Source organism: Scyliorhinus torazame, chromosome 2 (genome assembly GCF_047496885.1).
Source record: "Scyliorhinus torazame isolate Kashiwa2021f chromosome 2, sScyTor2.1, whole genome shotgun sequence".
NCBI lineage: Eukaryota > Metazoa > Chordata > Chondrichthyes > Carcharhiniformes > Scyliorhinidae > Scyliorhinus > Scyliorhinus torazame.
The window spans coordinates 267,767,998-267,782,894 of record NC_092708.1 but is presented as its reverse complement, the minus strand read 5'-3'; the positions used below and the strand labels follow the sequence as shown (position 1 = coordinate 267,782,894).

Sequence of the window (14,897 nt, the reverse complement as noted above, 5' to 3'; positions counted from 1 at the left end):
GTATAAATATTGGCCAGGACACCAGAGCTCACCTGCTCGACTTTCAACCGGATCATGGAATATTTTACAACCACCTCAGAAAGCAGCTGAAGTCTTTTAATGCCTCGCCTGAAAGGTAGCCCCTCAGTATTCAGCATTCCCTCAGTACTGCTGTGGAGTGTCAGCCTAGATGTTGTGCTAATTTCTGTAGTGGGCACTTGGATCTACAACCTCCTGTCTCAGAGACAAAGAGTGTCAGCCGCTGAGGCACAGCGGAGAGGGAGCTGGAGCTGGCTAACAAGTCAGATACGAGCAGATAACCAAGGGTTGGGCAAGTAGATGAGGAAAGGAGCAGAGAGATTAAACAAGCGACACCAGTTTGTTCCAACTGCACCTGTAATATAGCCGCGTCAAAGATAAACGTAGCTGAACACAATTTTGAGCCGTGACCTCTGAGTCATAAAGATGGTGCAAGACCACCCTCTGGTGTTGCTGATGAGAACTGTCAAGCCCTCTGCTCAGCCAGTGGAGGCAGGGATTATTTGGATGAATTCAGACCACAGTACCCAAACTATCTTCTTTTCTTCCAGCTCCTAACGTTCCAACTTGTCTTGGGAATGAAGAATCCTCTAAAGACATCACAGGTAAGTCAGTGGCCCTAACATTTACAGGGCTCTGTGTTCAGTGTGGAAGGGTGGAGGTTAAGGAAAAAAAACAGAAAACTGACACTTTTCAATTTTGGACGGGCTGGCCCCCTTTTGACTGGGAAAGCCTACAGCAGAAAGGCACGGTGGAGGAGCAGGTAGGGTGGCAAGGGGTGGGCTGGCTAGATGGATATAGAACTGGCTTGGTTATAGAAGACAGAGAGTCGTGGTGAAAGGGTGTTTTTCAGAATGGAGATCTGTAGCTAGTGATGTTCTGCAAGGATTGGTGCTGGGGCTCTGTTGTTTGTAGTTAATATAAATGATCTGGAGGAAAATGTGGGTGGTCTGATTAGTTAGTTTGCGGATGACACAAAGATTGGTGGAGTTGTTGATAGTGCCGAGGATTGTCAGAGGATACAACAGGATATAGATAGATTGGAGACTTGGATACAGAAATGGCAGATGGAGTTTATCCGGACAAATGCGAGGTAATGCATTTTGGAGGATCAAATCCAGGTATGACTTATACTGTAAATGGCAGAACCCTTAGGAACATTAACATATAGAGGGATCTGTGGTGTTGGGTGCTCTGGTGCACAGATGAGCCAACACAGTTGTATGTGGTACAACTCTATTTTATTTTAACTCTTATAATACAGTTCGTTCTGGATACTCTGCACGTGCTGTCTCCCTGAGTGTGTTTGGTAGCAGATCTGTCCTGGTCCTCCTCTGCAGCTAATACTGACCACCGGGGGTCGTGTCTGTGCTTTTATATCTTTCTGTCATTGGTTGTGGTGTTGTGTGTTCTGATTTGTCTGTTGGTGTGTCTATCATGATGTGTGTGTTTGAATATCATGACATCCCCCTTTTTTACAAAGATATGTGCCTACGTGGTTATAAATATAATTGTGTCGTGAGTGCATCTAAGAGTGTGTGTGTGTGTTGTGTACAGCGTGTGTATATGACGTAACTATTTACATGGGGCGATGTCGGGTGCGTCACACTAACAAGGTTGTACCATAACAAAACATGGATGCGAGAGAGAAAAAAAAAACTTGAACAGTGGCCCGGTCAGACGATATCTGGAACAATAAACAACAACAGGTTATAATACAGAAGTGTTTGACTTTTTGAACGTATGAACAGCGTTATAAGTCCAGTCTAATGGGTGACCGCCTCAAGAATGGGCTGGTCCTCAAGCCGGTTCAGCTGTGGAGATTTGTGGTCACACTGGTTCACCTTGGACTGTTGGAGGTGATGCTGTTGCCGAAGTCTCTACTTTACCATTTGTTGTACTTCGTGCAGTGCTTGGTTTTTTCATTCGTGCAAATATAACATTCAACATCTTTGTTAGTGTTGCCTTGGCTGTGGTTTGGTTCTGGTGGCGATGGAAGGGGCATGATCCGTGGCATCTCCACGAAGTCATCCTTGGGAACCAGTGGAGGATCCGGCGTGTGCGTACGGTTCAGTTGCGAGCGTGGAAGGCGGCGCAAAGCTCGCTGATTGCGCCTATGCACCAATCCATCCGCCCTGCATGCCAGGAACAAGGTGGAGTCTTTTTTCTTTTTATGTTTGTGGTGGACGGCATCTTGTAGCCGATGGGTCGTTGCCATCGAAGTAGCACCATCACTAATATCATGCAAGGCGATGACTGTGCCAGATGTGGAAGTTGGCCAAGACCGTGCACGCTGGTTCCGGCCACCTGCTGTGCCGGAAGGGCGACTCCGCAGAGAAACGTCGAAGCATGTCGCCTTGGAGAGAGAATTGTTGCTCGCATCAACGTCTGGCGATGGCGCGAATTGGTGCGTCCATCTTGGACCGCCGGTGCTGGTTGCCACTGCCGACCCAGTGGGACTGCCACGCGATCCATTCCCTGTCGCCGTGGCATCCGCCGTCACCCTGAGCGTGCCATCACCGAGGCCGCGACACCGCCCGTCCGGAGCAAGGTCTGGCGTGCGCGAATCAGAGTCGGCGCTTGGCTGCTCCCCATCTGGAGTCCGGTCTGCCTTCCGTCGATGCCCCCCGTCTGGAGTCCCAACAGGTTCACTGGAGGCAGCCGAGATTCCCTGAAGCTGCACTTCTGGAGTCGGAACATGCAGGAATGCACCAACCAGTGGAGAGGCTCGAGCCATCGAGGGTGGAAGCGGTGCGCCACCACCGCAGTCGTCAGTGGTCCCACCGTGATCGTCGAGTGCCTCGGTACGCACTAGGCGAGGTCTGTCACCTTGCACCTTTTGCATGGGAAGTGGGATGCTGTCGTCACTCGTCTCACATCCCGTGGATAGATCCTCATTAGCAGCTTGCTGTTCACTAGGGTTGGGTAAATTGTCAAGAGTTTTCATCTGGTGGTGCACACCATGTCGGTGGACTGTCATTGTCTTGCCGTTGTCCTTCATTTGGGCTTTTCTTCTTTGGAATTTTAAATCTTCCCCCAGACATTGCAGAACCTTGTTTATTATCCCCAAATTCTCCCATATGTATGGTCTCGAATATAGGATCCAATGTTTCTATCGACATTGTACTATTTTCCAAAGAACATTCCGTTTCACTTTTCTTCTCAGGTACCTCATATGTATCTTTGTCTAATGTACATGCCTTCATGGTCTCTGGGTCTGATTTTGCTGGGACTGGCATGGTCACAGTCTCTCTTTTACTGTTCTCAATTGCCCACATTATACTCCCCATACATAACTGCTTAATCACTGGGGTTAGTGTGGTACAATGGATAATCGGGTCGACCTTATCTGCATCTTCACCATTAGTGGAAAGCACACTTGGTTCACTTGAAACTGCTGTGGGTTTTAAATTCGTTATCTGGCTACTCGATGTCGGTGTCCTCAGGATTCTTGCTCCAATGTTCTGCTCATTTATCAGTGGAGTGTGTATAGGTTCAATGCAATTAATGTGCCCCTCAAGGTTTGAAGAGTCATTACTGACTAACTGCTGGTCTTCGAAGTTGGGACTTTGCGGCGTTGTGTTGAAGGGAGACATTTGTCCCTGCTGTAGATATGATTCAGGTTGTGTTATCTCCATTAACTGAGGATCAATGTCTTGTCCATTTTTTCGATCCGTACTAAAACACTGGCAGTTCTCAGTCTGCTCCTTGCAAGTTAAACATTCAATTAATTTCTTTAGCAAATCCTCAGCATCCTTCTGTGGCCGTGCAGCATTATTCATCTCTGTTCGGCTATAATGATCCTGAAGGTCAGCGCATAAACCTTTTTTCTTCGGGCTTGGACGAGGCGATTCCTTTGGCTTGTCTTCAGTTGGGCTTGAACAGTCTTCAGCGCTGTGCCCTTCATTGTAGCATGAGAGACCGTCATGGTCATGCTGCTGTGTAGTGGAGCATGGTAGGCTGTTATAGCCTTCTTGCTGTTCACGTGAGCATGGCAGACTTGCATCGTCTGCCGCTGGTTGGTCAGGAGAGGTTGCTAGACCCTCATGGTCGTGTTCCTGCAAGGACTGCACTCTGGAGTCTTGCGTTGCTTCTATCGTGGAGGCTGTCCACGAGCTCCCTGTGGAGGCTTGTGACTCTGGAGTCACTTCTTGTTCATGCAAGGACTGCGCTCTGGAGTCTTGCGTTGCTTCTATCGTGGAGGCTGTCCACGAGCTCTCTGTGGAGGGTTGTGACACTGGAGTCACTTCTTGTTCGTGCAAGGACTGCGCTCTGGAGTCTTGCGTTTCTGCAACTGTGGAGTCTGTCCACGAGCTTGCTGTGGAGGCTTGTGACACTGGAGTCACTTCTGGTTCATGCGAGGACTGCGCTCTGGAGTCTTGCATGTCTTCTTTCATAGAGTCGGGAACGTTGAGCGGGACGTGGACCACGCTCTGTGTGGCAGCAGGGCGCTCTCCGTGTGCTTGCAGCGCTCCCTGTCTGTTAATGTCAGGCTGCAGCATCATCCGGTACTGATAAGTTGGGACGTCATATCTGCTGGATTGAAGATCCTCAAATCCGAAAAATGAATCCGCATCTGCGTCGGATTCAATGTGGGGGCCGCCAATGTGCAACACGAAAGGTTCGTCCGAGTCATAGTCGTATAGGACCACGGAGCTATCATTGGGCTCGCGAGGTCCGGAAACACTGTAAAGATCATCATCGAAGTATTCGAGGTCGGAATCATCGGCTTGTGCGTAGGTAACTGCTTGTCGGAGGGTTCTTCGGAGGTCAAATTCATCTCCTGGGTCAATTTGCGGCAATGTGCTGTCATTCCAGGTGAGGGAAGGTTGTTTTACAGCTTTAACAGATTTTTGTTTTTTTGATTTGGGACGTTTCCCTTTTAAATTAGATTTGGGACGTTTCCCCTTTAAATTGGTGCAGTCTGGGGCCTCTGACATCCTGACGCTCGGTATGTAGCACGTAGGAAGCGACTGCGCATGCTCAGATCGCTGTTCCTTTACCGATTGCCGTTTTCTTGACTGCGCATGCGCAGCATCTCGCGCATGCGCAAACGAAACTTCCGGTTCTGCGCACTGCTCGCGCAACTGTGCTAGCGTGATACCTTTAGCAAGATGGCCGCCGACCTCGACCCAGCCCTCTCTCAGGCCCGGGATTTCGGCCTCTGGGAATTCGGGCTCCGGGATCCCAGCCACGAGGTGAGTACTGCAGCTTTTCTTACCTTTACTTGCCGATTGGATTGCGTTTTCTTCACAGTACTTGGAGAATTTGTCCAGGACTGCCTGGTAATCGTACCTTTGCTGCTCCTGAAGAACCTGAACCTTGTGAATATTTCTCTTGCCCTTGCACCGGCGATGGTGAGGAGAAATTCAATTTTTTCGCTATCATCCTGGTCTTGGAGTTCAGCTGCCACCAGGAACAATTCGAACACTTGCCGGAATCGCCGCCAGTTTTCGCGGAGATCGCCATAGCACTGGAGCGGCTGCGGAACCGGGAGCTCTATCATTTTGCCTGGGCACTGCTGGTTGTCTCTGTACACTGAGGTATGCCGGCAGGTATCGATCCACTCCTGTACCATGTGGTGTTGGGTGCTCTGGTGCACAGATGAGCCAACACAGTTGTATGTGGTACAACTCTATTTTATTTTAACTCTTATAATACAGTTCGTTCTGGATACTCTGCACGTGCTGTCTCCCTGAGTGTGTTTGGTAGCAGATCTGTCCTGGTCCTCCTCTGCAGCTAATACTGACCACCGGGGGGTCGTGTCTGTGCTTTTATATCTTTCTGTCATTGGTTGTGGTGTTGTGTGTTCTGATTTGTCTGTTGGTGTGTCTATCATGATGTGTGTGTTTGAATATCATGACAGGATCTGAGTGTGCAGGTCCACAGTTCCCTAAAAGTGGCAAAGGTGATTAAGAATGCATATGGCATGCTTGCCTTCATCAGCCAGGGCATTGAATACAGGAATTGGGAAATCTTGTTGCAGCTGTATAAAACCTTGGTTAGGCCGCATTTGGAGTATTGTGTGCAGTTCTGGTCACCACATTATCTGAAGGATGTGAAAGCTTTGGAGAAAATGCAAAGGAGGTTCACCAGGTTGTTGCCTGCTCTTGAGGAGAGTTTGAATAAACCAAGATGGTTTTCAATGGAAAGACGGAGGCTGAGGGGAGACCTGATAGTCTACAAAATTACGAGAGGCATAACAAGGTGGATAATCAGAGGCTTTTTCCAAGGGTGGAAGAGTCAATTACAATCTCAGATTAAAGGGGGCCAAACCACTGAGTGTCTTTAAGACATAGGTGTATAGGTTCTTGATTAATAAGGGGATCAGGGGTTATGGGGAAAAGGCAGGAGAATGGGAATGAGAAAAATATCAGCTATGATTGAATGGCGGAGCAGACTCGAAGGGCCGAGTCGCCTAATTCTGCTCCTGTGTCTTATGGTCTTATAGTCTTACAAGGAGGCGCAGGTTCAAAGTAAGAGGGGGAAAGTTTAAGGGAGATGTACGGGGAATGTTTTTCACGCAGAGACTGGTGGGTGCCTGGTACGCGCTGCCAGAGGATGTGGTGGAAGCAGGCACATTAGCAGCATTTAAGAGACATCTTGCTGGGTACATGAATAGGGAGGAAATAGAGGGATGTGGACCGAGTAAGGGCAGAAGGTTTTTCTTTTAGTCAGGGCATCATGATCGGCACAGGCTTGGAGGGCTGAAGGGCCTGTCCCTGTGCTGTACTTTTCTTTGCTCTCTTTGTTAGATGGTGGGGATGAGATGATGGTTGGGGAGATCGAGGGGGAGAGGTGAGGGAATGGAGAAGTTTCGCAGGCGAGATGGTCCGATTGCAGACACATGGTGGCAGGTTTTACAGGTTAAGCTTTTTGGCCCTGGCGGGGGCATTACTCCTCTTCCTGCCCCACAATCAGTGTAGTGAAAGCACTTTCCTCCTGGAATCAGCCTCCTTTTAACTACCAGGATTCCTGAGGCCTGACAAATCTAGTTATCATGGGTTTAAAGAATAAATAATATTTACGATGGCTGTACAAAGCATCCTTAAAATATTTCAATGTCCGACCCACCGCCTCAGGGTGGATTACTCACCATTTTCCTATCCTTTCTCTTTGAAACCTGAGGAGGGTAAGTTTGAAATCGCTGAGGTTCCTGATTAAGATTTTTCTGATTTCTCAGCCCGATGTGATCATTCACTGCTGCCAGTTCTGCGGTGTCTGTGCTCTCCAATCTATTGAAATTATTTTTTTTTTTTTCTCCCAGAGTTGGAGCCCCTGACGATAGATGAGCTTAAGACCCACAAGGCCTTTGTCAAAGTACAGAAGAAGCAAGAGAAGGAACTGAAGGAACTGGAGAGGAAATGTCAGAAGAAGAAAGATGTGATACAGAAATATTCCAGCAGCTTCTCAGAACTACGCAAGAAAAGTTTCAGTCTTAGCAAAGGACACAAGAAAAAGTGGTAAGCATGCCAGTTTAACACTGCAGCCCACCCAACTTCTCACCCTTTCACACACACTGTAACCCCTCCAATTCCCTGTGGCTGCGCATAGACTCTGTACTCCATCCAATTCCCTGTCGTTGCACATACATTTTGTGCTTCATCCAACTCATCAAATTCCCCATACACAGTCCCATATACTGAACGGTAGAGACATATAGAGACATGGGCCAGGATTCTCCGAGCCCGCGCCAGGTCGCAGAATCGCTGGTGACGTGGGAAATTCCCACCGGGATGCGATTTTCCAGCAACCCTTGGAAGAATTGGCATCAATCCCAACCGTACGGGAGGCCCCCGTGGTGATTCTCTCTGGTCGGCCGGCTGAATTCCTGCCGATTCCCGCCAGCGTGGTTCCAACCTGGTACCACCCGGCAGGAGCTCGGACACGTGGCCGCGGTGGCCGTCCTGGTGGGGAGGCGGGGGGGGGATCAGACTCCGGGGGGGGGTGAGCCTCCAAGGCGTCCAGGCTCGTGATCGGGGGCTACCAATCGGCGGGCACCCACGATCTAGAGGGGGCCTACCTCCTTCCGCGCGGGCCCTCTGTAGGGCTCCGCCATGTTGCTTGGCGCCGGCACTGAAATGGTCACCACGCGGAAGCGCCACCACGGAGATGGCCGTCGCGTGCATGTGCCTGCGCGGAAATGACCGTCATGTGCATGCACAGACCCGCGCCGGCAGTGCAGGGCCGCCTTTCGGCGCCGGAGCAACGCGCAGCACTGCGGCGCCGTGTTGGCCCCCTGAGGACCGCCGAATTGCTGGGCCAGGAGGCCCGTTGACACCGACATGCACCACTCCGGTGTTTACGCCGGCGTCAACACTTGCCCGGGATTTTGGAGAATCCCGCCCTGGTCACACCGCAGGCTCAGACTCCACAGGCAGGAAGGGAATGGATGACCACCAGGCAGAGCAAGAGAACCAGGCAGGCAAGTGCAGGAATCAAGTAGCCATTCCCCTGCAAAACAGATATACCCCATTGGATACTGTTGAGAGGAATGGTCTCTCAGAGGAAAGCAGCAACAGCCAAATTTGTTGCACCACGGTTGGTTCTGCTGAAAGGGAGGAATAAGAAGTGTGGGAGTGCAATAGTTATAGGGCATTCATTTGTAAGGGGAATAGATAGGCGTTTCTGAAGCCGCAAATGAGATTTGAGGATAGTATGTTGCCTCCCTGGTACTCGGGTCAAGGGTGTCTCAGAGTGGGTACAGGACATTTTGGAGGGGGAGGATGAACAACCAGTGGTCATGGTACAAACGACATAGGTAAAAAAAGGGATGAGGTCCTAAATGCAGAATCTAGAGAGTTGGGAAGTAAGTTGAAAAGTTGGACCTCAAAGATAGTGATCTCAGGATTACTACCAGTGCCATGTTCTAGTCAGAGTAGGACTAGCAGGATACATGGCTGAAGGGGGCTGTGAGGGAGAGGGTTTCATTGGGACCAGTTCAGGGGGAGGTGGGATCTGTACAAACTAGACGGCTTACACCTGGGCAGGACCGGGACTGATGTCCTAGGGGGAGTATTTGCTAGATTGGCTTGGGAGGGTTTAAACTAGAATGCCAAGGGATTGGCAACCTAAGCAGGGTGACAAGGAAAAGAGAAAAAAGAACAGTAATAAAAGAAAGAACAGTAAAATGCAAAAACAGTAAGACAGGGTAAACAAGGGCAAGAGGCAAATAGGGCCACAGTATTAAGAAAAGTTTGGATGATTAAAAATGGCAAAAATTCAAGCCTAAAGGCTTTGTATCTGTAGCACCTGGGATGGCCACGTCCTGATTACAAAATGGACACTTGCAAAAACTGCAGGGAAAATTGGACAATGCAAAGAAACAAGCAGGTGCAACTCTGTCTGTTGATTAGAACCTTAAACGCTCAGACAGGACAGAAACTTCCAAACGATTTACATACTAATGAGCCATCTCCGGGGACAAAAGGGAAACATTTAGATACTCAATGTTAGGACAGACACCCCGGCGCCAGAAGAAGCTAAGACAAAGCAGACTGACAGTCACCAGGACACGCCCAGCGATCAGGGAACCACCCCTCTATTGGAGGAAAATCGATACCGATGATTGGGAAAGACCCAATTAGTTGAGGCCAAGTTCAAGGCCCGCCCAAAAGAGCACGAAGCCCTTTGCAGAATAAGAGGTATCCCTCAAGGGAGAACGTCCTCCTTTGGCTTTGGCTCTCAGTGAAGAGAGAGACCAGCCTAGCAGCTACAGCAGACCAAGTAAGTTCCAAGTCAACGCACGCTACGAGATAGATGCTCCTAGTTGCTACCCTGTAAACAGCTCAACCCAGCAGCCTCAGAACCGAGCAACGGCCATTGTTCCTCTGACTGAGTGGGCGCCCAAAGCTAAGTATAGGCTTTAGTAATAGTGGTAGTTTAGTTTGTAGAGTTTATGCATGAGTAGATTTGACTGTGTGTAAATAAATGAGCATTGCTTTTGAACTTACTAACTAGTGTATCGAGTCATTGATCAGTATTCGATTCTGAACATTGTGGCGGTGTTGAAAGATACCTAGCAACTCTTGAGCAAACGTGATTAAGTAGAGTTAAATTAAGAACCAACCAAAAGACAGCAGAACATTTACTGGCAACATCTGAAGGGACTCGATTTAGAAGTGGCCTAACCACTCCGAGAGAACCCAAAATTTGAATTGAGAATCCAATTGGGAACAGAAAGAAAAACGACAAGCGTCAAAAGAGTACTGATCAAGCATCTGAGATTCGGAAGTGTGTTAATGCATGCGTACTAACAGGGATATAAGGTAAACCTGGGAGATTTTGTTGCGAACAACTGTCGTGCGTTTAGTAGGCCGGAAATTAGCGTAAACCTTACCCGTGTTTACATCACCGCTTTATCACCCCCTGTTCCAAATTCAGTAGAGATCCCAGATGGAGAGAATGGCAATGAAGGCAATGGAACGCCTTATGAACCCCCAGGAATTCGAGGTCGCAGCAACCAGTAGAGTAGAACAGTGTCCTGTTTGGGAAGATTAGATCAGGAAATATCTCAAAGGGAAAGGATGGCCCCTTTGGAGTGAATTCTGTGATAATGAGGAAACAGGACCCGGGAGTATAGGACATACTTGGTGGGAGAACCTGTCAGAGATCCACAAGAAGAGCTTAGGGAAAGCTCGCAAGCTGATGGCAATCGTGTCCTGTTTGGCACAATTGCGAGGCACAGAGGAGGTCATTAGGACACTCCGTAGAGAGATAGAGGAGAGAGACAGAACCAGTGAGGTAGACGATTTAAAAGCAGCCCTACGAGCACGCCACACTTCCACGACGGAACAAAGGCTGAGCTCAGTAGACCATGCAAAGTGCCGGAAGCAAATTGCAGAATTGCAATCTCTGCTGTCCGTGCAAAATGGCTTTCAGAGTACATTCGGACCCCAATTAGATCAAGAAAACGGCCCCGATTGGCAGGAATTGAATGAGACTGCCCATAGATACGTACATGGGACATGTACGCAGGAAAAAACCCAGAAAAGGAAAGCGCCACAACCCCCAACCGAACAGGCAGAACACACCCCCATGAACCCTGTAACAACACACCGCAGGGCCGCAGGAGAAGGAGAAGTAGATTTCTTTTACACAACGCCGTTAACCGTGACCCAATTACAGGACACATGTGGAACAATTACACCGTTCCTTCCCACTTCAGACCCCCACCAATTTTTCGCGAAAGTCAAACAACAGGCTACCATGTACGGCCTGGACGAAAAGGTGCAAGTGAAGCTCACAGTTCTAAGCCTCGACCCTTCAGTCATAGCAGCCCTTCCCGACCCACAGAATGTAGGAGGCACACTCCAAGAGATGCACACAGCGATCCTTGATGCGATCGGCTTTAACAGAGGAGACCCTGTAGAAGGCCTAAATAAGTGTAGGCGAAAGAAGACAGAGACCCCACAGTGTTTGCTGGACGTTTGTGGATTCACTTTACCACAGTTTTTGGAGAGTTAGCCCGCGCCCATTTGTCCCCAGATAATATGGCCAAATGGACCCGAATTCTAGTCTCGCACGCCACAGAAGCAGGATGAAAAGCTTGCGCAAATTATGACCCCTCAGATGAGGCCCACAATGAAAAATGGGTTTTGAAGAGATTGTCCCGCGCTTGGGAGCAATCAATTGCAGGCAAAACCGCATTTATTAAATATTTTATTGAAAATTTTTGGTCAACCAACACAGTACATTGTGCATCCTTTACACAATATTATAACAACACAAATAACAATGACCTATTTTATAAACAAAAAAAAAAAAATGAATAAATAATAAATAACAAAAATGAAAACTAGCCCTAATTGGCAACTGCCTTGTCACAAGTAACACTCTCCAAAAATATAATTTAACAGTCCAATATATAATTATCTGTAGCAACGACCTATACATACTATACAGTATATATTAACAACCCTGAGAGTCCTTCTGGTTCCCCCCCCCCCCCCTCCCGATCCTGGGCTGCTGCTGCTGCCTTCTTTTTCCCATTCCGTCTATCTTTCTGCGAGGTATTCGACGAACGGTTGCCACCGCCTGGTGAACCCTTGAGCCGACCCCCTTAGGACGAACTTAATCCGCTCTAGCTTTATAAACCCCGCCATGTCATTTATCCAGGTCTCCACCCCCGGGGGCTTGGCTGCTTTCCACATTAGCAATATCCTGCGCCGGGCTACTAGGGACGCAAAGGCCAAAACATCGGCCTCTCTCGCCTCCTGCACTCCCGGCTCTTGTGCAACCCCAAATATAGCCAACCCCCAGCTTGGTTCGACCCGGACTCCTACTACTTTTGAAAGCACCTTTGTCACCCCCATCCAAAACCTCTGTAGTGCCGGGCATGACCAAAACATATGGGTATGATTCGCTGGGCTTCTCGAGCACCTCGCACACCTATCCTCCACCCCAAAAAATTTACTGAGCCGTGCTCCAGTCATATGTGCCCTGTGTAATACCTTAAACTGAATCAGGCTTAGCCTGGCACACGAGGACGACGAGTTTACCCTGCTTAGGGCATCTGCCCACAGTCCCTCCTCAATCTCCTCCCCCAGCTCTTCTTCCCATTTCCCTTTTAGTTCATCTACCATAGTCTCCCCTTCGTCCCTCATTTCCCTATATATATCTGACACCTTACCATCCCCCACCCATGTCTTTGAGATCACTCTGTCCTGCACCTCTTGTGTCGGGAGCTGCGGGAATTCCCTCACCTGTTGCCTCGCAAAAGCCCTCAGTTGCATATACCTGAATGCATTCCCTTGGGGCAACAAAACCGCATTTATAACACCCGATGAAGAGCAGGTAGAAATGAACCCAGTTATAGCACACCAGAACCCCGCATGGGTAAATGAGGGCAGGAACAGCCAACCCCAGCCCAAAGCTCAGGAATGTTATAATTGTGGACAGCTAGGACACTTTGCACGAGAGTGCAACGCGCCCCAGAAGCAGCAGAGAAACCGACAGACAGGCACACTAAACAAGAATAGGGCAAAGCCGATCCATAACGTTAGCGACCGTTCAGAGAATGCAGACATGAACGGCACCGACTGACGGTGTTCGGGCTCCCCAACTTGGGTCTGCGACACCCTTTGGGACAAGTCCGTTTGACTGGTAGTAGCAGGCAAAGTTCGGGGACAACCCGTGGAATTTCTTTGGGACACGGGAGGGTCCCACACCGCACTCAATTCCTCCACGATGTTCCAGCGAGACACGTGGCCCACAACAGACACCATTACACTCAGTGGCTTTACAGGCCATTTACAACAAGGACACATCACAGCCCCTATAGCAATACAGATAGGGAACATCGCAACCAAGCACGCCATAGTTTTAGTTGATATGCCCCAGACAGCAGAACATATCCTTGGGATCGATTTCATGAGCTCCCATAACCTCTCTTTTGATCCAGTTAACAAGTGTGTGTGGAAAATGGCAAAGGCAGCACGAGCTCCCGCCACGCTCACAGTGTCGTGTTGGGTGCTCTGCTACATAGACGAACCAACATGGTTGCGGATGGTACAACTCAGTTTTATTACTAACAATAACAACATCTGTAAACTGGTTGCTGTGGTTCGTTCATTACCCTCTAACCTGTGGACCTAGCCCTAACACTATCTTGGAGAAGCACTCAGCACATGGTGAATGTCTGAGTTGCTTGCTGTGAGCTCTGTGCCCTGAGCTGTCTCCTGCTGGAATGAGCGGGAAGTGTCATGTTCCCCGTTTTATAGTGTGTATGCTCTTGCCTGTGATTGGCTGTGATGTTGTGTGTGTATCGATTGGTCCGTTGATCTGTCCATCAGTGTGTATGTATGTTTGCACCATGATGTTTATCTGAATATCATGACATCCCCCTTTTTTACAAGAATATGTGCCTATGTGGTAATAAATATAGATGTGTACTGAGTGCAGCTGAATGTGTGTGTGCAATATCTACAACATGTACATGAGTACATGAGGCTAAACTATATACATAGGAAGGTGTCAGGTGCAACATAGCAACGAGGTTGTACCATAAACAAAACACGTGTAAACATTAAGCATCAAAACGAACTCCTGTAACGACAAAAAGAAACATATTAACATTGTGGCATAATACGTCAGTGAGTTCAATGTTCAAACAGGCTCATAAGGCCAGCCTAGTAGGTGGGCGACGAATTCGGGTTGACCACCTCAAGGGTGGGTCAGGATCCACCGGCTGAGGAATGGGCCTGGCCACAGGCGACAGAGGAATGGGCATGGTGGCAGGAAGCTCCACGAAGTCGACATCAGGAACAACAGGAGGGCGTGGCACCGGTGTATGATCATGTAACGAGCACGGAAGCAGGCGAAGAGCCCGGCGATTGCGCCTGCGAATGGAGCCATCAGGCATGCGAACCAGGAACGAGCGGGGAGCCACGCGTCGGAGAACTTCGGCAGTTGCCGACCAGCCACCCTCTGGTAGGTGGAGGCGGACGTTGTCTCCAGGCGCCAGGGCAGGATGATCAGTTGCCCGAGTGTCATGTGCCACCTTCTGCTGAGCACGCTGCTGTCACATCCTTTGCAGTACTGGAGCATAGTTGGGTGTAGGGACCAGAATGGAGGCACAGTGGTCCTGAGGGCGTGACCCATCAACAGCTGGGCTGGTGAGAGGCCAGTGGCTAGTGGGGCCGAGCGATAGGCCAGCAGGGCTAAGCAGAAATTCAATCTGGCATCAGCAGCCTTGCCGAGGAGCCGCTTGACGATGTGAACGCCCTTTTCCGCCTTGCCATTGGACTGGGGATGCAGAGGGCTGGACGTCACGTGTGTGAAGCCATACGAAGCAGCAAAAGAAGACCATTCTTGGCTTGCAAAACAGGGCCCATTGTCCGACATGACAGTAAGCGGAATGCCATGGCGAGCGAAGGTGT

General features: G+C 49.3%; 1 protein-coding gene across 1 annotated transcript in view; it reads left to right on the top strand.

The window, feature by feature from the left end:
* Positions 1-14,897, top strand: part of LOC140407222 (1-phosphatidylinositol 4,5-bisphosphate phosphodiesterase beta-2-like) — a 190,485-nt gene that overhangs the window by 134,337 nt on the left and 41,251 nt on the right. Inside the window, 2 exon segments of the mRNA XM_072494874.1 lie at positions 570-623; positions 7,286-7,481. Of these exon segments, the coding sequence (XP_072350975.1) occupies positions 570-623; positions 7,286-7,481 (250 nt within the window).